The following is a 27710-nucleotide window of genomic DNA, read 5'->3' as shown; positions in this document are numbered from 1 at the left end:
TTTATCACCAACCGGCACTCTGCACATTCTTTTTCAGTGAAACGTTCTTTGTATATACTTTACGGGTTAATAAAACTCGTAGTACAAAAACACCGGTTTTATCATTCCAACAGTAACAAATGTCTATTCCATTATAATAAAAAAAAAGTGTCATAACAAGCAATACACAACATTCACATTGCAGTTCCAGATGATGACTGAATACATTACACGTTGAACACATATCACATTGGAAGGCAGAACCACCTATGGCATTTGTACATTCAGTGTTTATATACTACAACTCTTGGAAGTCTTTCATTTCTGTTAAAAGATGCGAAACTTTAAAAATAAACTTTCAAATCCATTCAACAAGTTAACAAGAACTGCTACGTCAACGCTTTCACAAACTCTCTCAGTCGATAGTCTACGTAGTCCCATTTTTTTTCTACTCACTAACCAATTTCACAAATTACATCTGTAAACAGTAAATTCTCCAGTCGTTTGTTTGGTTTTACTCTTGACTGTAACCACAGCAATTCTTTCTTTTTCTTCTTCTTCTTCTTCTTCTACTCTTGACTGTTACCACAGCAATTCTTTTCTTTTTCTTCTTCTTCTTCTTCTACTCTTGACTGTTACCACAGCAATTCTTTTCTTCTTCTTCTTCTTCTTCTTCTAGTCTTCACTGAAACCACAGCAATTCTTTTCTTCTTCTTCTTCTACTCTTGACTGTTACCACAGCAATTATTTTTCTTCTTCTTCTTCTCTTGACTGTAACCACAGCAATTCTTTCGTCTTCTTCTTCTCCTTTCTTTCTTTTACAATCAGTCACTTTAAAAATATATTGCACCTTAAATAACATACGTACGACGAACATTTACCCAGAGTCCGAATTCTCCTGCTTGAAGTTCTTGAGAGGCGTCAGTTGGATGTTAGCCTCCTTCGTAACGTCCCGCATAATGACGCTCATGTGGCTATTACTCCCTTCGCTCCCGCTGTAGGGAGACAGACAATGGGAGGAGATCGGTGACGCAGATCCCAAGAAGGTCTTGGCCTCGTCTCCATCTCTGTCACCACCGTCGTCACACGTCCCTCCCAAGGTTACGCCTTCTAGGCCTAAGCCGCCACCGTACGTCCCTCGATTGATGTCACTGGAGCTCAGGCAGAGGGCCATTCCTCCGCTGGCTGCTGTAGCTGCACCGAGAGGTATTGGCAGGCCTGTGCCACCAGGGGGCGGGGCGGGAACACCTATTCCTATGCCGCCGTCTCCTCCTCCATACCCGCCGGACGAGGCGTTGTTTCCGGACATGCCGTTTGGGCCGTCATTGCCTGTACCTGGAAGAAGAATGCTGGGCGTTTATTATACTACACTAGAGAAATATCTAGCTCTAACGAGTTTTAGCGGTAGTTTAGACTGATTAAAACTAGATGTTAAATACGAGGGAAGACTTACTGATTAGTTAAGCATAGTTTGAGTGAAATGGAAGCCGTGACACAAGTCGAGGAAAGATAAAAAATTAATTAAGCACTGAATAAATGCAACAAAATGTCGAGTAGACCCATTTGTTAATCCTGTTACTTTTTGAGTTGTTTTTATTTTATTTAAAGGAAACAAAGACAATTTCTATAAAGGTGGAATATCTTCTTATTCTAAAACAGGTCAACCAAACCATAAGCCAAATTTGTAGGCTCTAAAAGATGGCGCCGAAGGATGTGTTCTTAAATAAGAGCGGGTGGGGGATCAGAGCAAGAGACAAATTGAAGAAAGTAGATAGCCAAGTGGGACGAACCTAAAACGAACAGAATAAAAAAAAATGTATAAGGAAGCAAGTAACTCAATTAGCTTGGGATAGGGAATAAGAACAATGAGTTAGTGTCATTCACCACCGAGAAGCATCTCCTGCAGGAGGTTGTCGATCTTGGCACCGCCGAACAACTTTGCGAACTGGATCTGCTCGATCATCTGCCAAGTGATGGACTGGAGGGCGGGGAGCGTGAGCAGCATCTCGCCGAATCGACCACGAGGTTCGTACTGCCTGTCGTTGATGTAATCTTCCAGAAGGAGCTGGACTCGGTGGCGTAGGCTCTTCACCTTCTCCACGTTGTGCAGACCTCTTATGACTGCGGGCGAGAAGAAGAAGAAGGAAATAGAAACGAGGGGAGGGATTAAAGCGTTGCACCTCACGCGATTAGTGTAGTGTGCCCGCAGCTGTGTTTGTTGAGTGATCGCTTACATGAACCATGAACCAGAAACACTTATTCGTTTGTAAAACCCCACAGAAAATGAAAGGGTGACTCTTAAAAGTAAAGTAGAAATTTATTGACAATATTATGCATTACAGTAATATAGTTGGAATAATTATGTTATTTATTCACAGAATTTCTCCTAGGCGTTACTTAAGGCTCTTTGCAGCGTCCTATCGGTCCCTTAGCTGAAACCCCTCTCATTCCTTTTGCTGTACCTCCGTTCTTAGTCTCTTTCTTCTATCAAATTTGTCACCCTTTCCTAAAAATTGTTTCAAAGTGCAACGGCCCTCAGATCTTGAAAGCTACTGAGGCTTAAGGGCTGCAAACTGGTATGTTTGATCATCCACCCTCCAATCATCAAACACACCAAATTGCAGATCTCTGGCCTCAGTAGTTTTTATTTTATTAAAGATTAAAGTTAGCCATAAATCATGCATCTGGTATCTATGTATGACAGGCCAACACTGGCTTGTGGTTAAAGTTTCATGAACAGAAGAAACTTCAGTGCATTTTTTTACTTGTTTTTATCAGATACCCACAATGCCCTTGTAACACCTTGAATTAACGTACCCGGGTCGAAGAAGACGATTGTTTTCAGACAGGCGTATTCGTGGCCGTCCATGTTGGCTTGTCTGAGCGGGAGGATCAATTCGTCCATGATGCGGTGTCCTATCCGCGTGATCTCCAGTTCAACTGTGGAATATTATTAGTAATGTAACCAAAACAAATAATTATACTACTACTAATAATGATAATAACATATGAACAATGAAGATAATACAGTCATCAGGACAATAAAACGGTAACAACATTCATAAGGAACAACATTCATAAGGAAGTCGAGGGATTATTTGCCTGAAAAATTACTTAGGAAAACCTCTGGGTTCAGAAAATAGTAGAGGGTTTAAAAGTCGAGGGTCTACGTGTTTAAAGGGAGCAATGGAAGTCTAGGGTATACGAGTCTAAAGAATTACCGAGGACAATGGAAGTCAAAGGTCTACATGTCTAAAGAATTACCGAGGACAAGGGAAGTCTAGGATCCACATGTAAACAGAATTATCGGGACAATGAAAGTCGAGGGTCTACATACCTGAAGAATTACTGAGGAAAGCTGAAAACAGCTGTATACAGAAAATAGTTGCCGGCTATAGAATGACAGAGGACAACTAAAGTCGAAGGTCTACGTACCTGAAGAATTTCTGAGGATGACGCAGTCATTACCCAGGAGAATCATGTCGGTCAGGTTCATGGAACGATATGCAGCCCCGAGGATCAAGTGCTCGCCAGCGTGTGCACGTAGGAGCGCCACCTTGGTAGAGTGAAGGCGTATTAATCTCTCTTCTCTATCGTAAAACTTTCAATTAATTAATCGGTTTGATACTATCAAGCTGGTGGTACAAATGAACAGCTTTTACTTGTTATTCAAATGGTCATCGGTAGGTCTAAATTCAATGTTCTATTCTATTTGTTCCAGGTCTGAGCACCAAAAAGACACTAGCTTGCCCTTCCCTTTGCTCTAGTTGTACGTATTTGTTCCAGGTCTGAGTACCAAAAAGACACTAGTTCGCCCTTCCCATTGCCATATTTGTACGTATTTGTTCCAGGTCTGAGCACCAAAAGACACTAGCTCACCCTTCCCATTGCCCTTTGCAGTAGTTGTACGTATACTAAAGACGTACATCCTTTTCCAGCTAGCTACAAGGCTTTTTGCTCAAAGACTCACTTGGTCATCCAGGACGAGGTCACAGAAAGCAGGGATGTATTTGGCCCAGTCGACAAGGACCAGCAGCTGCTGTTTCATGCTGTCGCACACGTCCATCACTCCGGCGACCTTCTTGTTCATCACGCTGATTTCGCCGAAGGCTGGTGTGAACTGGTAGTGGGGAATAGGTCAGATGAGACAGAAATGCAAAGAAGATATATACCAAATGAGTAGGTGACATGTGACAGAACGTAAAGATGATGATGTCTACAAAAGGAGTAGGTCAGATGAGACAAAAACATCAAGAAGATATATACCAGATGAGTAGGTTAGATGTGGCAGAGGTAGCTTTCTTGAAAGGATGACTATCAGAAAAAAACTTAAGATAAAATATATATACCTCTTTGTTGACTATAAAATTCAAGGCAAAAAGTAACTCACAATATATATTTCGATCAGATGTTCATAATTAATGATTGGAGAAATGCTGAGATGAGTGATGCAAGAACTACTGGAGTAAAAATGAACCATATTAAGAGTTAATGATGTAAGCAGAGCAGAGTTGAGTAACACAGGAGCTAATGGAGTAGCATTTAACTATAAAAGACTAGATGAAGGACAGTTGAGTGATGCAAGAACCAATGGAGTATTAGTTAACCAGAAGAATGTTTATGAATGTGAAATTTTATTTTTGAATTAATGACATGGAGAGTTATAGATCTGAAGTTGTGTTGTTGTACAGTTATAGATCTGAAGTTGTGTTGTTGTATTGACTTCATTCAGGTACCTAAAGATGAATTCTTTTCTCACCTGTCTGGAATAGTTTTCTGCATTGAGGATGGCAGACAGAGAGATTCCGCTGTTCAGCGCCGATTCGTCATAGCTGGGACGTCGTGTACTGATCCTGTCTCTCTCATTTTGTACCGCTGTTTAGAAAAGAAAAGAAAATATATCATTCTATGTAGGCGTGGTAGATACATGCAAGAAATATTAGTGTAAGTACAGACAAATGCATTAACAAATATTATTTTCAAATGTTAAAAATAAGTCAAAGAACAGTGCCAAATATCTTTAGATATCTTTTTCTCTCTTCGTCAGTAAAGCCTACAAATAAATTTAGAGAATAACTTCGTCACCTGTTCTTTACTCTCTTCCAAATAAAGACGTTAACTGGAAAACCTGTCAATATTTTGTGTTCGTTTGGGAAATGATTTTCTAAAACGTCACTTGGGGGAGCTGAATAAACCATAAATATGTCGGCCAAAACAACTTTCCATGTCCCTGGCAATCGAACACGACTCTGCTTTCCATATTAACCAAACTAGGCAAAGTAAGGAGTATGGCGACCCTCACCTTCTTTCTTCATTCCCGCCCTTATGCACTTCCTCAGCCTGCAGTAACGACATTGGTTCCTCTTGTCCTTGTCGACTGTGCAGCCTCTGTTGAACCTGGAACACAGAGGAGAAGGTTCCAGAGAAAGTTGTTTTCAACGAGGCCGATCGTTGAGGCCAGCATTAACTATAAGAAGGGTAGGCCTATATTTCTATCCATCATCGCTACTATAAGAAGGGTGGGCCTATATTTTTATTCAACATTGCTGCTATGAGAAGGGTAGGCCTATATTTTTTATCCAACATTGCTACTATTAGAAAGGTAGGTCTATATTTCTATTCAACATTGCTACTATGAGAAGGGTACGCCTATATTTTCATCCAACATTGCTACTATAAGAAAGGTAGGTCTATATTTCTATTCAACATTGCTACTATAAGAAGGGTAGGCCAATATTTTTATCCAACATTGCTACTATAAGAAGGGTAGGCCTATATTTCTATTTGTATGTTAACAGGATTAAATGGAACGGAATGCCAAATTTAGGCCAAGTTCTGAGACCTATGAGGTCATTCAGCGCCGAAGGAGAAACTGAGAGTAAGAAGGTTTGAAAGGTGTAACTTGGAGGAAAACCTCAAAGCAGTTGCACTAAGAACCAATTATCAGGAGTGGATGGAAAGTCTATCTATCTCTCTCTCTCTCTATCTCTCGCTCACCTGCAGCTGTAGCTGTGGTTCTTCCTGACGGAGCGACGGAAGAAGCCCTTGCAGCCGTCGCAGGAGTGAGCCCCATAGTGCTTTCCCGTGGCTCTGTCCCCGCAGATGGTGCACGCCAATCCCGACGAGGTCTGGTTCAACCCGGCTTTGTCCTCGTCGTGTGGCGGAGGGGCGGCCCTGTCTCCGCCCCCTGAGTGCCCCAGGATGGGGTCGAGGAGGTTCCCGGACGGGATGGAGATGGTGCATATCTGCTGGCCTCCTGAAGGCGCCGTCAGGAGAGAAAAGAAAGAAGATAATTAGGTGTTCGAGTTTTGGTGAGGATAACTTTTTTCTGTTTCTGGCGACCAGGAAGAAAGATGGAAGATAAGGACGGCAGGAGAGAGAGAGAGAGTGCATGTATATATATATATATATATATATATATATAATGACTGGTAAAAATGTTCTGAAGCAACAGAATTCCATCTAATAAAAGGAGCCCATAAAAACACCAAAATATAGAGAGAAAAGTACTATATTTCAGAGACTGCTGTCTCCCTCTTCAGGTAGATGGAGAGGGAGACAGCAGTCTCTGAAATATAGTACTTTTCTCTCTATATTTTGGTGTTTTTATGGGCTCCTTTTATTATATAAATAAATATATATATATAATATATCTAGTATATAAGTATAGTATTATATATCTATAGCAGAGAGAAGAGTTCATATATTGTATGTTATATATCTAATAACTATAGATAATAATATATATATTATATATATATATATATATATATATGTGTGGGTGTGTGTTGTGTGGGTGGTGTGTTTGTGTGTATACAGAGAGACGAGAGGTTTCATATATATATAATAATATCTATAATATATATATATATATATATATGTGTGGTGTTGTGTGGTGTGTGGTGTGTATACAGGATAGAGAGAGAGTTCAGATATATTATATAATATATATTATATATTATATAATATAATATATATATATAGTATATATAATATATATATATTATATATATAGAGAGAGAACGAGAGAGAGAGAGAGAGAGATAGAGAGAGAGAGAGAGATAATATTAAAAAAAAACTTGAGTTTAATTTAGGATGATCCTGTCATTGTTTATTTTTTCTTTTACATTTCATTCTGAAATATTTTTCTTTTCATATAAAAAGCACAACATAGAGATCTTTCACATTCAAAGAACCACAGTTGATCCCTGATCCCTTTCCTCCGCAGTGAGAGGCCAGATTCGTTGAAAAGCAGCATCAGTATGTAGTAAATGTTTCCCGCTGTAGAACTCCTCAGTTCCAGAGGTCCTTTATTCCTCACACCATTGGACTGTGGAACGGTCTCCCTTCAGAGGATACGTCGTGCAGTTGGAACTTCCCAAGTTCAAGCGGGAATGCAATGCATTAGTACTATCCTAACGCTAGTCTCATTGCATTTTGAGACATTTATTTATTATTTCTTTTCTAAGGTTTTTGGAAGCTTGAATTTCAAGTCAATGGCTCCTGTGGGCTTGTTCCGTATGAATAGAGTTCATCTTCTGAATATTAATAATAATAATAATAATAATAATAATAATAATAATAATAATCATACTATAATGGGCGTAATGTCTGTCTGTCTGTCATTCAATCACGGCCAAACGGCTGGTCAGATGGGCATGAAACTTGGCAGGTTAAGGCGGGGACCCCTAAGATGGTTTGTAATGGGGTTTCATGCAACCTACCCCACTCCTTTGTAGGGGTAGGGGTGAGAAGAGATTCCCTGAAACGGAGCTGTTTCTGACCGTGAAACGAGGCTGGTTATTCCCGTAGACTTAGTTACTTTACGATTTTTCTTACATAATTTCTGTACATCTTCCCCGGAGAAAGTCGCGAATATTTCAGCTCGGACACAATAGAAGATAAAAATTATCATCAATATCCGCAAGATTTTTTTAATAACTTAAATCCATCGGGACTGCCAGTGCACAAAATAACGTTGAAGAAGTACTGCCCGGTAATGTTGCTTCGGAATTTCGATCCTGCCAATGGACATTGCAACGGAATGAGGTACACCGTTATGGAGCTAAAGTCCCACGTCATCGAAGCAGTGATAGCAACGGGCCCTCACACCGGCAAACGTCTGTTCATCCCCCGGATTCCTCTGATGCCTTCGGACAGTAACGGCGCAGGCAGTTTCCCATCAACCTGGCCTTCTCATTCACTGCAAACAAGTCTCAGGGCCAGACTTTGGATCGTGTTGGTATGTTTCTGCCGTCACCCATGTTCACGCATGGCCAACTGTATGTGGCGATGAGCAGGGCAACTGACTCTGCCTACTTGAAATTAAGTTGTGAACAAAGAGGTTCTGTAGTAGGTATGTATAAAAATCGCCCTTATTTTAATATGGCTGAACAAATAGTACATATAAATTTTTCACTTCTGCACCCGTATTTCATCACCCATCGTAGATGGGTAAGTTTGCTAATAATAATAATAATAATAATAATAATAATAATAATAATAATAATACTACCTCAGTGAAAACCAACTCGCACTACCCTCCCATAACCTAAATTTACACCAAACACCCACAAGGGAGAAAACACCCACCTTGCTGGTGTAGGACAGCCGAATTCGGCACGATCACCGAATGCGTAGCCTGCTGGGGGGGCGGACCCCTCACGGGAGAGAGGGGCTCCGAAAGAGTGGTGTAGCTGTTCGCGGTAGTCAGGGGCGTCAGGAGAGTGACTTGCGACCCGTTTTCTATGTCCATCTCATTCCTGGCTAGACTCATCTTCTCCTTTTCTTCTTCCCAGTACTCCCGCGTCGTCTTCAACTGGTTGGCTAGCATCTAAGTGGATTCTGGTGTGAATTTACCAGGAAAAAGGGAAAAAAAGCTTTGTTTCTCGTCGATTTGAATGCTCTCAGATGCAGGTTTACTCGCTGGGGAAACCTACGGGGTTGTTTTATAACTTTTTCGTCGAGATATCGGCGCCAACGATATTCCACAACCTCACCAACACAGAACGGTTACTATTAGTTTTGTAGACATGCACTTCACACAGCGGCCAAGACTCGCTTCCGATTTTTAACACGAGCGACGGCTTACTCAGACCCATTGAAATGCGATGTCTGATACACCGAGACAAAGGATAATAGTGGAGCTCGCTTAAGAAGATAAAGCTGACAAATGCTTTCGCGTGTGCTTGGAGGAGGAGGGTTTCCTTGAACGCAGCTCTGCCTTCTCTCTCTCTCTCTCTGAATCTACGTCATTGACGATTGCATCTCTCCTTACTGGGGATCTGGAACGAGAAAAGCAGTATGTCAGTTATAAATGCAACTTATACTTAAATTCAGGTTTTTACCTTAAGTAGTGTAATTCATCAATTAATATTGTATGACAGTTTCTGTTGAGTGATAAGAAAGGCTGGTTTACGTATGTAGAGAGAGAGAGAGAGAGAGAGAGAGAAGAGAGAGAGAGAGAGAGAGAGATGTCAGTTATAAATGCAACTTATAGGTACTTAAGGAGTGTAATTTATTAATCAATATTGTATGACAGTTTCTGTTGAGTGATAAGAAAGGCTGGTTTACGTATGTAGAGAGAGAGAGAGAGAGAGAGAGAGAGAGAGAGAGAGACATTTAGAAAGTCGTATTTATCTAATCGAAACCTCCAAGATAAGATTAAAACTATCTGTGTTCATCATAGCCCGGGATCTCTCTCTCTCTCTCTCTCACCTAAAGCAAGCGATGGGTCCATCTCATCCAAGATACTGTTTTTATTACTTTTCTTCAATTTAAGGGGAAAATGCTTTTCGATTTTGCTGAGATGATGGGTGCTTTTTTTAAGAATCATACGATTCTACTAAGAAAGCAGTTTTATTAAGAGATTTTGAAGATTATTTAGTTATTATTTTAATAGAATCACACGATTCTACTGAGAAAACAGTTTTATTAAGAGATTTTGAAGATTCTTTCATTATTATTTTAATAGAATCACACGATTCTACTGAGAAAACAGTTTTATTAAGAGATTTTGAAGACCTTTAATTATTATTTTAAAAGAATTACACGATTCTACTGAGAAAACAGTTTTATTAGAAGATTCTGAAGAATTTGTTTTATTATCATTATATAAAAAAATCACACGATTCTACTGGAAAAAAAAGTTTTAATACGAGATTCTGAAATATTTTTATTTTATTATTATTTTAAAGCTTTAGAATCTATTTACATATATATTTTAATTTGTAAAGAGCGGAGAAAATTCATTTTTTGGTGATTTTTGTAATTTGAAAATACAAGATCCCAGTAATTGTTTATAAAAGATAGTATACTATTGATAATGGACATAAAAATGCAGCCCTCTAGCCTCGGTAGTTTTTTTTTTTTTTTTTTTTTTTTTTTTTTTTTTTTTTTTTTTAGATCTGAAGACGGAACAGAAAACTAAAAATTTAATTTACGAAAATTATAACCCTAAATGAAACAGCCTGACCGGAAGTAGAGTTTTAAAAGAGAATGGAATGATTAGATGAAAGTTTTTTTTTTTTTTTTTTTTTTTACCACCCGAGAGAGTGAATATCAGGTCATGACTGATTTCAGCATGATTCACGCTGACCTAATTTTTTTTTTTTTTTTTTTTTTTTTTGCAGACGGGGAGTTTTTTTTTTTTTATGGAAATATGGATCAAGGCAGCGGAAATGGTACAGAATTAATTAAAATTTTTAATTTTTTAATTTGTACTTGAATGGATAAATACACACACACACACACACACACACACATATATATATATATATATATATATATATATATATATATATATATATATATATATGTATTATAAAGTGTGTTTTGTGCCTTATAAAACATATAGTTTAGCCTTATATATTAAAGTAGTTTATTTTTCTGTTTCTTTTTAATTTATGGTCTCTTTTGTACTGTACATTACGCAAATTGGTGTATAATAATAATAATAATAATAATAATAATAATAATAATAAATAATAATAATAAGTTACAATGGATAGTGATAATCACGTACATATGATATATACCTCTTCATTATAATAATAATAATAATGAAACACAGAAAATACTCATTCCGACACCCAGCGTTCCCCCATCTTTCAAGGTCAATCTAATTGTCATTGCTCTATCTCGAGCAAAAAAAGAAAAAAAGAAAAAGGACTTAAGGTTATCCGATAACACTGTTTCTTTTTCTTCTTCTTCTTCTTCTTTTACTTGGTGCGATAACCTTCCGCTATGATAACTTTCCAAGTATATATATGTAATTTCTTAGACAACCTTTTTATTTTTTTTTTCGGGGGGGGGGGGGGGTTGATGGGGCACGGGCTCCGGGGGGGGGGGGGGTTGGCGATTTGGGGCCGAACCTGTTATTGTCATTTTTATGGTTGTGTGAAGATTCAGTTATCATTGTTGTTATCTGTATTATAGGAATATTTATTCAATATAGTACTCCTTTATGACTCTTCTGTTTCTCAAAATTTTTTTGGGGCGATGGAGTGTGGTTGCGAGACCCATGTGCTCTTTTTAATAGGTCCCAGCAGACGTTTGTACTCACTGACACGTGGGTGGACTGGTGGGCGGTGTTTATCAGTTATTATTATAAATATTTTATGGAATATAGTTTGATAGATTCTTACAGATTCATTCATATATATATATATCTATATATATATATATCATATATATAATATATATATATATATATATATATATATATATTCAAATGCCAAAATGCACTTAGAATATATATTAAGCAAAAATGTATAAATAAATAAGAAATAAAACAAACTACACGATAAATAAATGTGAGAAATGAATAGTAAAGAAAAAACTGTTCATATATGTATATATATATATATATATATATATATATATATATATATATATATATGTATATATATAACTAAATATGACCCTAATATTTCATAAACTCGGCTGTTTCACAACAGGGGTTATAAAATAACTCTCTCTCTCTCTCTCTCTCTCTCTCTTTCTCTCCCCGTGACTGAGGGAGAGCCCATCAGTTTTGTGACGTCATAATCATCTGTAATCTAAGTTTGCCACACAGAGTACATGATTAATTTATCTATGACTTGTGGTTTTCCTAAGATGTGGGGTGCAAGATATGTATGATTGGGGCTGTTCAGATGTATATGTTTATGTATATATATGTATATTAATATATAGATATATATATATATATATATATATATATAATATATATATATATATACTGAATATACAAACACGCACACACACACACATATATATATATATATATATATATATATATATATATATATATATATATATATATCATATCACATGCATATACATACACTTACGCATATATATATATATATATATATATATATATATATATATATATATATATATGAAATTATATAATATATGTCTTATATTACAAACTCGGGGTTTCTAAAAACCTTTACAAAGTTTCCGATTGAAATTGAAAAAGATTGTGACTGCATGACCACTATCAATGATCAAATAACTTTATGCTTAGGTAGCGAGAAGAGTGAAAATCTCAATAAACAGTGATTGCAAGGAGATATGACAATTATAAAAGTAGAAATCGCTATAACAAAACAAATGAGTAATTGCAAGACAGATAAGGTTACTCGCTGCAAAGCCTGTAATAAACCAGATAAGAAATTGAAAGAAATTATAAAAATCTATAGACTCCAGCATCCGACATTAGTGGCTGAATCGGTGTCATTTCAGTTTCTACCAATTTTTTAAAAATTCTCGATACTTGGAGCTAAAGTTAGCCCTTTTATTGCCATTAAAACGATTCTAATATAATTTCAAACCTATTTTCGAAAAATACTGGCTAGTTGTGGCTACAAGATGTAATAAACAAAAAATAAAATAAAAACCTCGCGAAATACTGTACTGGTGAACCAGTTTGATTCAAAGCCTAAAAAGCGAGAAAGCATTGGCAGCTTAGTGCGAGAGCTGGCCTTGAGATGCCACAAGTCGCCAAAAAACGCAACGAAATAACCAATGGCGCAGAGCCTGTCTATAGACTATGCACGATCCATGAAAACCAACGACTGCCCGCCCCAAGAAGAAGGCACGGGCTCCTGGGTAGGCTGTTTACCACTCCAAGATTCGTTGGCTGCCCATTGGGCTTTGTACCTGCTTGTAAAGTGACCATAGGCGCGAGAGATAAGGGTATCTGAAATCACGCGCTAATTAAAAGTCACTTGTTTTGATTGTGACCGGTCAAAACTGCTCCTGGTTGGTACTACGACTCCTGAAGGAAAGCTTCCTGGTAATATTGAGAACTGTGAAGACTCCTGTTTCGTGACGTTGCAATACTACTCTAATACTATTCTCCTTGAATTTTGATATATTTTTATCTATTTATTAATGCTTTTTTTTTTCTTTTTTTAATTGAATACCATAGACTCTGGAAACCTGAAGTTCAAGGCAGTGGGTGGCCCCTTTGGTGGGCTTGTTCAGAGTGAATAGGTTTTATTTACCGAATAATAATAATAATAATTTTCTTCCATACCTGCCCCATACTAGTCTGACTTCGTACCCAGAATTCTTCTCGCTGACCTTATAGTAAGACGCGTGCTCCCACTGACCCGCCATAAACTTACTTAGAAGCTGCTAGGCTGAGAACTCCGAGGACCTTTCAGTCAATCATGCACGGTGCCTTGAGATAAAGGTATCTGTGTCGTGGTTATGTAGTTGCCAACGCTTGTTATTATTATTATTACTATAATAATAATAATAATTATTATTATTATTATTATTATTATTATTATTATTATTATTTTTCAGAAGATTATCCCTATTCGTATGGAACAAGCCCACCAAAGAATACGGTGTTCATTTAAAAAAAATAATAAAAAGATAAAAATATATTAAAATCCAAAGGAGATTAGCGTTAGAGTTCTACAGTCCAACGGCGTGAGGAATAAAGAACCTCTGGAACTGTAGAAGTTCGACAGTGAGACACGTATACTGCACATTGGTGCTGCTGTTCAGAAAAAACCTCATTATGATACCGTGTATACCGACGTCATAACTACATACATAGTTCCACACATACACACAAATGCGCTTGCGCGCGCTCTGTCTCTCTCTCTCATAGACACCCACACACAAACGCCTACGCGAATTTATGCCCACACACTTCCCAGCCTTGCGTGGGAGCATAAAGGAAGGTGTGCAGCGGAATCCCGAAGCGTTAGACCGATGCTGTTGGTGAGCGCTTGTGCAAAATTGAAATCCGCGTCAACACGACATGGAAAGAATGAAAGGATCTTCGCCTGTGTCAAATGAGAATCATCCTTACGTAAAGGATGGTGGGTTACGAACGTAATTACGGCCTTACCGGCTTTAATTGTGACGTCATAACAGTGATCATTGTGACGTCACCGTTCTGAACCGTCCAAGAGAAGAAGAAGAGTTTGCGAGAGAGAGACAGAAAGCGAGAAAATTCAAAGGTAAATCATTGTAAAGGCTTATGACAAATGCAGGTCATAGTCCGGCCTACCGAGACAGTTTAGGAGAGAGATCTATATAACTAAAAAAACAACCGAAAAAGCATACAGACAAGAACAGCTGACCACAAGAGGCTTCGTCGGCAGCGCAAGGCACCAAGAAATCAAGGAAACTGGGCCCTTGCTGGCACTGGACGCCGGGAGAGACCGAACCCGACACGAACTGGCATCTCGAGCTGATAGCAAAGAAGAAGAAGCAGAGAAGGAAGAATAAGAAGAAAAAGACACAGGAGAAGGAGTTTGGCGTCCAGTACCGAACCAGCAAGGTCCACTTCCCTGTGGTAGACCATCGACGCGATCGCCCTAATCGGCTCGTACCTTAGAGGTACGGCTGATAACGGAGGCGATACGAGCGATAATGTGGGGGTTCTGGGTTGATAGCATTGTCTCAGAAATCCCTAATTAAACATGGCTCGAGGAATTTTCGGGGCTGGGGTTTTAAGGGACGTTCGAAATGCCAAAAAAATGCCCACTATCTTGTGCCTCAGCAGCAGCGAACAAAACACTAGACCTATACGAGGATACTGGACCGTTGGACCTAGTATACTTATGAGAGTTCGCGTACCGCCTTTTAAATTCAGGTGGACTATTGACACCGACTGCTAATCCACACTACTGTTTTGTTTTATCTGCAGGTTATTTTTGTTGACATTTTTTTGTATCTAACTGGACTTTATTCTTCGAACTAATGGCTCCACTCCATTATCATGGTACTACAGTATCAAGCATCTTACTCATCCCATCAGTAATAACTATGCAGTTCAAGCAGGTGTGTGTACACGCGCACGCAAAAAAAACATACAAAAATGTAAATAAAAACACGCAGAAATGTGAATGAAAATACACGAAAATATATCAAAACATGGGTTTTTTTGTATACCTATACATATATATATATATATATATATATATATATATATATATATATATATATATATATATATATATATATATATATATAGGTGTCTGTGTGTGTTTACGATCCAAAATTACCTCTATAGTAATCTTCTCAATTACCTTACATTCAGTAAATTTCCTTTTAACTGGAAACCTTGAATTCGAACGGAAACTAAATAGAGAAATTTCCTACCCACGCAGGAGTCGAACCCACAAAATTGAGAAATATTGGGAGTTGATTGTAACCTGCCTTTTGAAGAAGAAAGCTACGACAGATTTAGCGGTAACCTCTCTCTCTCAAGTAAGTTAGCGGTAACCTCTCTCTCTCGCTATCAAGGATAGGTTCGAATCCTGCGAAGGATGGGAGATATTCTTCGATTATATCCGTATTTCCTGTATTCTATTGTATTTTTATTTGTATGTTTAGTTTGATTTAAAAAAATGACAAGTTAAAAATGCATTGAGTTTTCTGCAAATCAAGGCCACTGAAAATAGATCTACCTTTCGTTGGTCTCTGTATAATGCTGTATGAGCTGCGGCCCACGATCCTATAACCACGGCCCGGTGGTGGCCTGGACTATAGCGTTGCCAGATGCATGATGGCAATCTTTAACCTTAAATAAAATTGTTAAAAAAATACTGAGGCTATAGGGCTGCAATTTGGTATGTTTGATGATTGGAGGGTGGATGATCAACGTACCAATTTGCAGCTCGCTGGCCTCATTGGTTTTTAAGATCTGAGGGTGGACAGAAAATTATGTCAGACATATAGTACAATTAAATTATTCTCGACAATGCGGTATTGCAGGGAACTGTGACTACCTTCAGGTGTGTATAAAAGTTAATTCCGGCAGGTACAAACACGAATATAAGTCCCAACAGGTGTGTAAAAATCATTTAAATCAGCTGCCTCACGGAATAAGAGTGTTGTCGATACATGTGCGTGAAATTAATTTAGCTGTGTATAAGGAATTACATTATAGCTATCGGCGTGTATGGAAGAAATAATAATTCTAATGGTTTTCTATTAGAAAAATAAGTTCCGATAAAACGTGCATTTAATCAAATTCCGAAAATAACTTTCAACAGTTATGTCGTAGAAATACAAGATGTCATCCGACCTCCAGCTTACTCAGGATACGTGCAAGATTTTCCCCCTCACGCATAAGTTGTAAACATTTTATTCCTAACTTCTAACGTAAATTAAAACGTGCCAAAATCTAAGGTAAATACACTATATTTTATTAGAAATAATTTTTTCTGTACTGTTTAACATGCATATTATTTTATACATTTTCCTTCTAATAGATAAATCATATATATCATATCCTGAAATTCCTGTATCTTTAGCTCAACGCGAAACACCTTTTTTTCAGACCTTTTTAGGCTCTCCCATAGACCTTTCCTAACCCCCCACCCCAAGAAAAACAACACAAAGTATTTTGTAGGCTTACTCACCGAGTAAGTAAACAAAATTATTTTTAGGATGAGTGTTCAGAAAAAAATTGTTTCAACAGGTGTATATATAAGAATAAAATCAACAGGTGCGTCACAAAACAGAATGATATAGGGCAAAATTATTTCCAACGGGTATGCACAGTAGAATGAATGATGACAGGTGTGTATGAAACAAACCCTGACAGGTGTGTATGAAACAAACCCTGACAGGTGTGTATGAAACAAACCCTGACAGGTATGTATGAAACATGAATCCAGACAGGTGTGTATGAAACAAATTCTGACAGGTGTGTATGAAATATGAATCCAGACAGGTGTATGAAAAACGAATACTGACAGGTGTGTGTATGAAACACGAATCCAGACAGGTGTGTTTATGAAACACGAACCCAGACAGGTGTGTATGAAACAAACCCTGACAAGTGTGTTTATGAAATACGAATCCAGACAGGTTTGTATGAAACACGAATCCAGACAGGTGTGTATGAAATATGAATCCTGACAGGTGTGTATAAAAAACAAACCCTGACAAGTGTGTTTATGAAACACGAATCCAGACAGGTGTATATGAAACAAATCCTGACAGGTGTGTATAAAAAACAAATCCTGACAGGTGTGTATAAAAAAAACAAAACCCTGACCCAGGGTTTATGAAACGCAATCCAGCGAACAGGTGTATATGAAAACAAAATCCTTGAAAGAGGTGTGCTTATAAAAAAAAACAAATCCTGACAGGGTTGGTAAAATAAAAAACCTAAATCCACTGGGACAGGTGTGTATAAAAAACAAATCCTGACAGGTGTGTATAAAAAACAAATCCTGACAGGTGTGTATGAAGCATGAATCCTGACAGTTGTTTATGAACCATGAATCCTGACAGATGCGTAAAAAAAACGAAACCAGACAGGTGTGTATAATACACGAATCCTGAAAGATGTGCATGGGAGAATAAATAAGACAAGTGTGTATAAAAAAAAGGGGAATCACAACAGGTGTGACAAAGACAAAAAGGATATCTGACAGGTGTGCTTACGAAACAAATGTTCATCCTTAGCCATGCAATAGTTCAGTGCATAAAACTGACAGGTGTTAATGACAAGTGTTCTCCATGGCCGTGGGACAAAACCGTAACCAGGTGTCTAGATAACAAATGACGACAGGTGTGCAGCGAAAAAAAACTTGTTACCCAAAAAATAAATGTTTTTTTATAAACATTTACTTGTAAAAAAAAGCCAATTATTTACAAGTAAACAATATCCCTTGTGAATGTTGTCGTGGCATCTGATGTTTTTTTTATAAACATTTACCTGTAAAAAAAGCCAATTATTTACAAGTAAACATTATCCCTTGTGATTGTTGACGTGGAATCTGATGATATCAGGAAAATAACTTTTTAAAATTCACTGAAGTATAACCAACAGTAAGTCAGTCTCATTGACAGAAACTGCGGAATTATTATTATTATTTTTTTTTTGCTTTATCACAGTCCCCCAATTCGACTGGGTGGCATTTATAATGTGGGGTTCAGGGTTGCATCCTGCCTCCTTAGGAGTCCATCACTCTTCTTACTATGTGCGCCGTTTCTAGGATCACACTCTTCTGCATGAGTCCTGGAGCTACTTCAGACTCTAGTTTTTCCAGATTCTTTTTCAGGGATCTTGGGATCAAGCCTAGTGTTCCTATGATTATGGGTACAATTTCCACTGGCATATCCCATATCCTTCTTATTTCTATTTTCAGGTCTTGATACTTCTCTTTTTTTCCCTCTCTTTCTCTTCAACTCTGGTGTCCCATGGTATTGCGACACCAATGAGTGATACTTTCTTCTTGATTTTGTCAATCAACGTCACGTCTGGTCTGTTTGCACGTATCACCCTATCTGTTCTGATACCATAGTCCCAGAGAATCTTTGCCTGATCGTTTTCTATCACTCCTTCAGGTTGGTGCTCGTACCACTTATTACTGCAAGGTAGCTGGTGTTTCTTCCACAGGCTCCAATGGAGGGCTTTTGCCACTGAATCATGCCTCTTTATGTACTGGTTCTGTGCAAGTGCCGCACATTCGCTTGCTATGTGGTTTATGGTCTCATTTTCGTATTGCACTTCCTACATATGGAGAGAAGTTATTTATTTCCATCTATCGTTCTTTGGATATATCTGGTTCTTAGGGCCTGATCTTGTGCCGCTGTTATCATTCCTTCAGTTTTCTTCTTGAGCTCTCCCCTCTGTATCCATTGCCATGTGTCATCGCTGGCCAGTTCTTTAGTCTGGCTCATGTATTGTCCGTGCATTGGTTTGTTGTGCCAGTCTTCTGTTCTGTTTGTCATTCTCCTGTCTCTGTATATTTGTGGGTCTTCGTCTACTTTTATCAGTCCTTCTTCCCAAGCACTCTTGAGCCACTCGTCTTCACTGGTTTTCAGATATTGCCCCAGTGCTCTGTTCTCGAAGTTGACGCAGTCCTCTATACTTAGTAGTCCTCTCCCTCCTTCCTTTCGTGTTATGTATAGTCTGTCCGTATTTGCTCTTGGGTGTAGTGCTTTGTGTATTGTCATATGTTTCCTAGTCTTCTGGTCTATGTTGCGGAGATCTGCCTTCGTCCATTCCACTATTCCTGCGCTGTATCTGATTACTGGCACTTCCCATGTGTTTATGACTTTTATCATATTTCCGGCGTTGAGTTTTGACTTGAGTATCGCCTCGAGTCTCTGCATATATTCTTTCCTGATCGTGTCCTTCATCTCTTGGTGTTTTATATCCCTCCCTTCCATTATTCTCAGGTATTTGTATCCAGTCTCATCTATGTGTTTGATGTTGCTCCCATCTGGTAGCTTTATTATTATTATTATTATTATTATTATTATTATTATTATTATTATTATTATTATTATTATTATTATTATATTAGCTTTTCATTTGTTATTCATACATTTAATCACAGATCACAAATTAGTTTTCTTTTCATATCATGAATGATTTACTGATGCATTTAAAATATTAAGTTCAATGTGAATAAAAAAAAAGTTTTTTTCACTACAGAAGGTTGGTTTAGTGTTCTGTATTTTTCATTATTTTTCTACAGTTATATGTATTTGATTACATATTTCAGGGTAAGGGTTGCATAAATAGTCTGTATTTATTTGCAGATTTTCCATTTGTACCAAAATAAGAAAAAACATTAAGGGAAAAAACTTTTAAAAATTACATTATTTTATGTTTCACCCATGCATATATATATATATATATATATATATATATATATATATATAGTATATATATATATATATATATATATGTATATATATATATATAATATATATATATATATATATATATATATATAATATACCTTCCTGCAATTCATTTTCCCAACGTTCTGTCGATCCATTCAAGAGCCTGTCCACAAATATTTTCTAAAAACAAACCGACAAACACCGAAGTCCCCCCCCCCCACCCCCGCGATATTCCCCATCCTTATCACAAACATTCTATTCTCGCATCAACTTCTGGTTTCCAAGCATGAGCTCGTGATGATGCAATAACGAGCAGAATTGCGTTTTGTGACCTTCAATGTGTTTTCAACTCTAGCCAGACAGACAAGAGTTCGGTAGTTGACTGCGTACACGACTTCACTCTTCGGTGCTGTTTTGCGATGCCAGTTGGATGACAGCCGATCAGGCGAGGCCAGGATGACGCGGGAAGATGAGTCGTCGTTATGATGGATGGTGAGGGGACTGAGTTCGTGATGGTGGTGGATAGCTGTATTGATTATAGTAAGGATAGTGCGTGTATGTACCTGGTTATAATTTTACTAGTTTTCCTGTGTATATATATATATATGTGTGTGTGTGTGTGTGTGTGTGTGTGTATCAATTCAAGCTACAAATGTCCTTTAATATCTAAATTCACTTTACCTCCCAAATGATATATTTTCATATATGTAACGAAGGGGAATTTTTTAGTTGATAATAATTTCGTCCCCCCATGGGATCGAACCACCGTCCAAGTGGACGGGGACGAAATCAGGACAGTCAGTGACGCTATCCAATCAGCCAACAGAGACGCTATAAGTTCATATCGATTCTGACCTTACAAATCACCCTCGATCTCGGTGCTTTCGTAATTATGTATGTATGTATGTATATGTATGTATGCATATATATATATATATATATATATATATATATATATATATATATGTTTGTGTATATATATATATATATATATATATATATATATATATATATATATCACTGGTTTTGATAGAAAACTGTTGGTCCATTTGAATTCAAACTTGTTATCACAGCGGTTATAGGCCTAGTGCTATGCTATAATAGGCTTAGTACTATATTCACTTCTTTACACAAACCTCAGTATTTTGTTCAGTTACTTAATCTATGCATCATCTAGTATTGCATGCAGCCTTTCATGAAAGTTGAAATAATTAAAAGAATCAAGAAATTCACATAAATTCATCTCACCCATCCAAGATAAAAAAAATATATGTAAAAAAATAAAAATAAAAACATTCGCACCTTCTCCCCAGTCTCCCACGTGACGTCACGGAATTCCCCCCCAAAACAAACATTCAGTCCTTCTCCATAGCAAGACTCTATCGTGCCCTTCGACCTCAGGGCGGGAGGTCGATTCGGGCGGGCCAACGTCGTCTCCTGACGTGAATGAAAGTGACCTTTTGGCCAGCTCTCCATGAATGAAAATGACCTTTACACACTTGCGTAGTCTTATCACTCTCACCTACGCCAATTCTGAGGGATTGTTTTGGTGCGGGCCGACTCTCAAAGTCAAATGAGAGACTAAAAACTTTCTTGATTGTGCTTGAGATTTTTTATTTTATACGAATAGCTTAATTTTATTTATGTGTTACTGAAGTAGGCCTAATACGTATGTTTTCTTTCACGGCTCTCTTTTTATTCTTATTAAACAGTGCTATTTACATCCGACCTCTCAATTGTTTACAAGCTTCGCTGCTTTTGTTTACGGTTGCAGTCTTTTTTCACTCATAAATTGCTCATCTCTCTCTCTACTCTGAATGTCAAATCTCCTGTCTCTCATTCTCTTCTTTCTTTCTCTCATTCGTTACAATCTCCTTCTCTCTCTATCTTCTCTGCTCTCTACACACACACACACACACACACACACACACACACACACACACACACACACACACACACATATATATATATATATATATATATATATATATATATATATATATATATATATATATACTATAGGTGACAGGAGAACGCAGACTGCGTTGTTTAGTCACTTGGTTTAAGACTAAATTGGCTTATCCGAAAGTGAAAAGAAGTTGAGACAAGCAAGATGCCTAGTGTGGACCCCTCTGACACCACGATACCAACAGAGGCACTGACTCACATCAAGTATGTGGGAGCACGTAGCCTACATCGGATAAAGTAGGCCGAGTTCGAGAAGAGGTGGGGGTCAGACTAAAAAGTGTAGTAGGAAGGAAGGCTGCGAGATGCGTCTATGGAAGCCGAGGTTAGAATGTATGAAGGGATTCCGAGTTTATAACTCTTTCAGGAAGTGAAATATGGATGATAAACGCATACGTAATGGAAAAAAGATTATTTTTTTGCCTACATTCAGAGAGAGGTCACTATTTTAAGAGCTACAGTCCCATGACGACCCCTATTCCCCTTCAGATATAACTGAATTGCAAAATCGTTCCTATCTTGGTGTGACTCAGTGTTAATTGTTATTTTATCCTTCAGACGTCTCCAGATTACACATTATATCTCCCTCGAGTGCTTAAACTCCCTGTCTCGTTCTTTTTCTGCAATGACTCACCCGTTTCGAGAGCTCCCGCAACCCAGTAACGAGGCGCGTGTCTGATTTAGGCCCACAGTTACTTTTTAGGCTAAGATCCAGATGCATGCATACGATTAATTCAGCCTATTAGTTCCTATTTTTGTTCAGTTCCAAGTGTGACTAGACGGTATAGGTAGATCCACAGGTGTTTGCATGATTAGACCTATAGGATTAGCTCCAAATGAGGTAATCCCGCAGATACTGGTACAACTAGTCCCTGGTGTTAGATAAATCTACTGGAACTGGAAGAATCAGGATCTGGTAGAGTCATATGCACTGGTTTAATTTGTCCTTGGTACAGGAAAACAATTGATTTAGGTCCACAGGTACTTTTAGTAGTAGTCTGTACATGGTTATATATAGATGTAGACCCTCTGGTATTATTAGATTAGCCTTTAGGGTATGTAAAAAAAAATTGAGATAGGCCAATTGGCACTAGTAGGATTAACCCATTGATACGATTGTACCACGTGAGATAGATCCACATTTACTTGTGGGTGGCACCAGCCCGTGTTTAGCTGCACGACCAAAATAGATGTCAGTTATTGCTAGAACTTTTAATTCCCTGGTACACATAAACGACTGAGGTAGACTCACAGGCACTGGTTGACTTTTATCTTAAGTAGTAGTAGACCAATACGAATGAGTTTAGACCCACAGGTACTAAAAGGAATAATTGAGTTAGACCTCGAGGTACCATCAGGAACCGAGTTAGACCTACAGGCGCTGGAGGGAACAAATGAGTTAGACCTACAGGTACTGGAAGGAACTGAGTTAGACCTACAGGTACTGGAAGGAACTGAGTTAGACCTACAGATAATAGCAGGAATAACTGAGGTAGACCTACAGTTGCTAGCAAGTACTGAGTTAGACCTCCAGGTACTGGAAAGAACTGCGTTAGACCTACAAGTACTGGGAGGAACAGTTGAGTTAGACCTACAGGTACTAGCAGGAACTGAGTTAGACCTACATGTACTGGAAGGAACTGAGTTAGACCTACAGGTACTAGCAGTAATTGAGTTAGACCGACAGGTACTGGAAGGAACAACTGAGCTAGACCTACAGGTACTGGACACTTATGCCGTTATTGACTGGTATAAGCCCACGAATAAGAGTGAAGCATTTAAGAAAGTCCTAGATTAAAGTAGGCTACATAAAAAACGAACCCACGTATTCGGCAACTTAAAACCGCGCATGACGCTGACTACGTCTTGTAAGAGGTACCATCTGCATACAATGGAACAAATGGTGTTTGTAGTATGTCTGTTGTTTTAGTTTTCTTTTTTTTTCCCGTCGTTTTTTCTTTATTTTATTGTAGGTATTTTAATGCGCGCTCAGATGTCATGTAGAGCCGTTTATGTTTTCATTTATGCCGACTCACTCACTCCAGAGAGTTGAGGTTCGGTTAACGGTGACAGAATGGAACCATTTAAGAGAGAGAGAGCGCACAGATATATCATAAAAGTCAGACCCGTTTGCTGTCCGTTTCCAGAACTTCATTCATTACTGTTTAATTGAACTTGTTCCACTGGACCATTACGACAATTTTAAACCGTTCCAGAGTTGAAATCGCAAGTGAAAACCTTGAAATCAAAAAGGAAATAATGGATGGAATTCTCTTTCCCGTGAGGGATCCGAACCCAATTTGTTAACAAAATTTATCACTTACTCGGGGAGTAAACCTACAAACTACTTTGTCATTGTTGTTGGCGGGGTAGGAAAGGCCTATGAAAGAGCCTAAAAAGGTCTAAAAAAAGGTGTTTTGCGTTTAGTTAAAGATACAAGAATTTTAGGATAGGATATTTATGATTTATTTATTAGAATGAAAATGTAAAAGAAATAGTATGTATGTTAAACAGTACAGAAAAATTATTTCTAATAAAATATAGCGTGTTTATTCTAATTTTCGTTGGTGAAACAAGGCTCTATTTGACCGTAGATTTCAGCACGTTTTAATTTACGTTAAAAGTTAGTGATATAATGTTTGCAATTTGTGCACGAGGGGAAAATCTTGCACGCGTCCCGACTAATTTGGAGGTGGGATCAAGCCTTGTTTTTAATTCAACACATTTTGCAAAATCCTGCATTGACACATCACTGCGCAATAGCTAGGCCTAAATAATATATATTTCGGTAACTTAACGTTTCCCAACTTATGATTAAGAATAAGCCATTTCAACGACACGGCATATTGCAGCTTCTTAGTGAATGTGACGCAAGAGAAAGCTTTTAAATGACAGATTAAAAATAAGTATATGAGATATACTTATCTTTATCATCTGAACTACTGTTAAAAGTTCATTAACATGGGTTGAATGCACGGATGTGTTTAATATATATATATATATATATATATATATATATATATATATATATATATATGTACGTATGTATGTATACTTATTTATACAAAAAATACTATTGCGTTTTAGATGATTTGTAGATTTTATCATTTTCAACTATTTCATAATAGATTTTTTATTCATTTTTTTCTTTACTTTTATGTTGATTGCCTCTTTATTTGCAAAGATATTTTTTGTCTTGAACTTCGATTTACTCATGGCTTATTTATTAATAATTTTTTCTTACTTTTTACTTCTTGCGTTTTTTGTTAACTTATTTTAGCAACACCCCTTTTTTTTTTTTTGCTTTGAATCATCTGTATCAATATTATTTGCTAAGTTTTTTTCGCTTGCATATTTGCTTAGACATTCATCACATTAATGGCCTCCATTTCTATTTAGAAGTTAATTTTGTTTATCTTTTTTATTGCTAATACATACGTAAATGTATCAATACACACATATACGTATGTATACGTATACTTAGATATATTTATATATCAGGGTAGGTTTATCTCTTTCTATTCACTACTTTCTAAACTTACTTCTAAATTCCGTCTCTATTTAATTTTAAAATGTTGCCAAGTGATTGCCGCCTATTTTTTCGCTTTTTTTTAAAGATGGGTAATACCTGCTTGTATAGTTCTCATCTTATCTACAGATTATTTCATTCCCACCGCGGGAAAAACAATAGAGAAAAGTGACTTAGCAACTTTAAGATTAAATATAGACGGGTTTTACAACGAAAAAAAAATACGAAAGCGATTATAAAAATAAAAAGATATAAACCTAGCCTGATAAACTATAGCCAAGGACAAAACACTTCAGATAACACCTCATAGGGCCAGCCGCAACCCCAGGAACAATACCAAAAGTTCTTTCATTCCTTCAGGTGGAATGCGATCATGACTGCGTGCGAGAATCATTACACTGGGGCAGACCCACCTGCATCTCCTTCAATAATGTATGGTAATAACGGATGACATATTAAATAATAATATAGTAAAACTAAATTTATACTGAAAAATAACACCGGGTATTGTCAAAGAAATCAGTCAAATTTAACCGGGTGTTTACGGAAATTAACGGTGTCAATAACCTAGATGTTGTTACGCCAGGTTTAATAGACACAGACACGGAAATTAAAATTAACGTAATATTAAATCTATTTTTTGCCAGGGGACGTAGGGACTATGTTAGTTCTCTTTATAAAACCAAAATGCTTATTTTCTATATTTCAGTTTCAATAGTTCGCGTGTGACTTCATAGTTCCTCTTAATGTGTAGTACAGTACTAGTACTACTCAGTCATCGAATGCAATACACAGAAACAATACACCAACTCAGAGCGCGGTATCACCCACCATCTTTTGGGTAGGACTTTATCATCATACGATGCCAGATTTTTATCTCCGAAATCGCATAGTCATCAGATGTCAGTGTTTCCCATGGGTATAGTCTGCTCATGTTTCTATAAATAACAACTCCCTATCAACACTATCATCTCTGGTTGTAAATTACTTGCGAGCGAGGGTCAATTCGTACCTTTTCCTTCACCACGCATTGACACAACCGGTTTGCGTTGTTGAGTAATGCAATTGCTCTCTCTCTCTCTCTCTCTCTCTCTCTCTCTCTCTCTCTCTCTCTCTCTCTCTCTCTCTCTCTCTCTCAGTCAAGTTTCAAAAACTGTACTAGGCCTAGTACTATACATAAAAACTACACATTCAGCAAAGCGTGGATACTCACGGGTGGTAATATGCAATAACTCACAGCAGACTATCTCGCTAACTTGGAAATCACAAACAATAAACAAACAACTTGAAGGAAACGTGTCAAAAAAATTCACAAACGATTCACTCGTCGGCTCCTTTGTTGACTTCACACACTGGCTGGCAAGTGACTTCTGACCAGGCACGAACCGCTCTGCACAGAACATCACCTCAAAACTATAATATAGACACCATGACCCATGCCCCACTATGATAATAAGCCGTAGCTGAAATGGGAAATTTTTAGCTGAAATTATCAGATAGTTCTTCTTCTCACTAGCTCTCACCCTAGACTCATATACCTATTGGTTACCGTGAAATTCAAGCTTAGGCCTAACTAGGACTAACTCGTATGAACTACTCAGTGCATTCAAACAAGTGCCATAGTTTTAAAGTAGTTTAGACAGATAACTATCTTTCCTGGCTTTCTAAAACTTACCAAGGATTAACTTAAAACCCCACCACGCTTTCAATACCGCAAATATAAAAAGAATTGGCACATGCTAGCTAGTTCTGTAAGGCCAGCTCAGTCCTAGCAATATAGAGGACTGGAGAACAGATTTTTTTTTTTTAAATTAATTTCTCACTTCAGATTTTAGGGTTTTCAAAAAGAAAGTTTAGCTAAGAGCGCTGAGAAATTGAGAACTTAAGAATTAACTATAAAAATAAGTGTAACAGTTGATTTTTTATACTGGCGCCATCCATATCAGCGTGTTTATACACACACACACACACATATATATATATATATATATATATATATATATATATATATATATATATATGTGTGTGTGTGTGTGTGTGTGTGTGTGTGTGTGTGTGTGTGTGTGTGTGTGTGCGCGCGCGCGCTGTTAGGACGTTTGTCTTA

The 27710-nt window shown here is 37.5% G+C and overlaps 1 protein-coding gene across 4 annotated transcripts; it reads right to left on the bottom strand.

The window, feature by feature from the left end:
- Positions 1–82: 82 nt before the first annotated feature.
- On the bottom strand, positions 83–26970 carry LOC135214386 (hepatocyte nuclear factor 4-gamma-like). 4 transcript variants are annotated; one of them, XM_064248634.1, is made up of 10 exons: positions 26820–26970; positions 8572–9263; positions 5977–6235; positions 5282–5376; positions 4739–4854; positions 3950–4099; positions 3415–3535; positions 2797–2919; positions 1864–2100; positions 83–1314 (listed from the first exon to the last, which is right to left on the bottom strand). In XM_064248634.1, the coding sequence occupies exons 2-10, from the start codon at positions 8810–8812 to the stop codon at positions 857–859; spliced, it is 1800 nt and encodes a 599-aa protein (XP_064104704.1). In that variant the 5' UTR covers positions 8813–9263; positions 26820–26970; the 3' UTR covers positions 83–856. The 4 variants fall into 4 exon arrangements, with proteins under 4 accessions (XP_064104704.1, XP_064104702.1, XP_064104703.1 ...); XM_064248632.1 differs by lacking the exon at positions 26820–26970 and adding an exon at positions 14578–14722; XM_064248633.1 differs by lacking the exon at positions 26820–26970 and adding an exon at positions 14582–14692.
- Between the last annotated feature and the right edge of the window lie 740 nt (positions 26971–27710).

This window comes from Macrobrachium nipponense, chromosome 45, assembly GCF_015104395.2.
Source record: "Macrobrachium nipponense isolate FS-2020 chromosome 45, ASM1510439v2, whole genome shotgun sequence".
Classification (NCBI taxonomy): domain Eukaryota; kingdom Metazoa; phylum Arthropoda; class Malacostraca; order Decapoda; family Palaemonidae; genus Macrobrachium; species Macrobrachium nipponense.
Note: the sequence above shows the minus strand (reverse complement) of the source record. Positions and strands in the feature narration are given on the sequence as shown.

What these genes read in the sequence shown, in the direction of transcription:
- LOC135214386 (XM_064248634.1), bottom strand. Translation starts at nt 8,812, where the DNA reads ATGCTAGCCAACCAGTTGAAGACGACGCGGGAGTACTGGGAAGAAGAA. An exon ending in CAGAAAACTATTCCAGACAG is followed by an intron (nt 4,100 to 4,738) that starts GTGAGAAAAGAA and finishes CCCCACTACCAG; the next exon opens with TTCACACCAGCCTTCGGCGA. An exon ending in CATCCTCAGAAATTCTTCAG is followed by an intron (nt 2,920 to 3,414) that starts GTACGTAGACCT and finishes AATATTCCACAG; the next exon opens with TTGAACTGGAGATCACGCGG.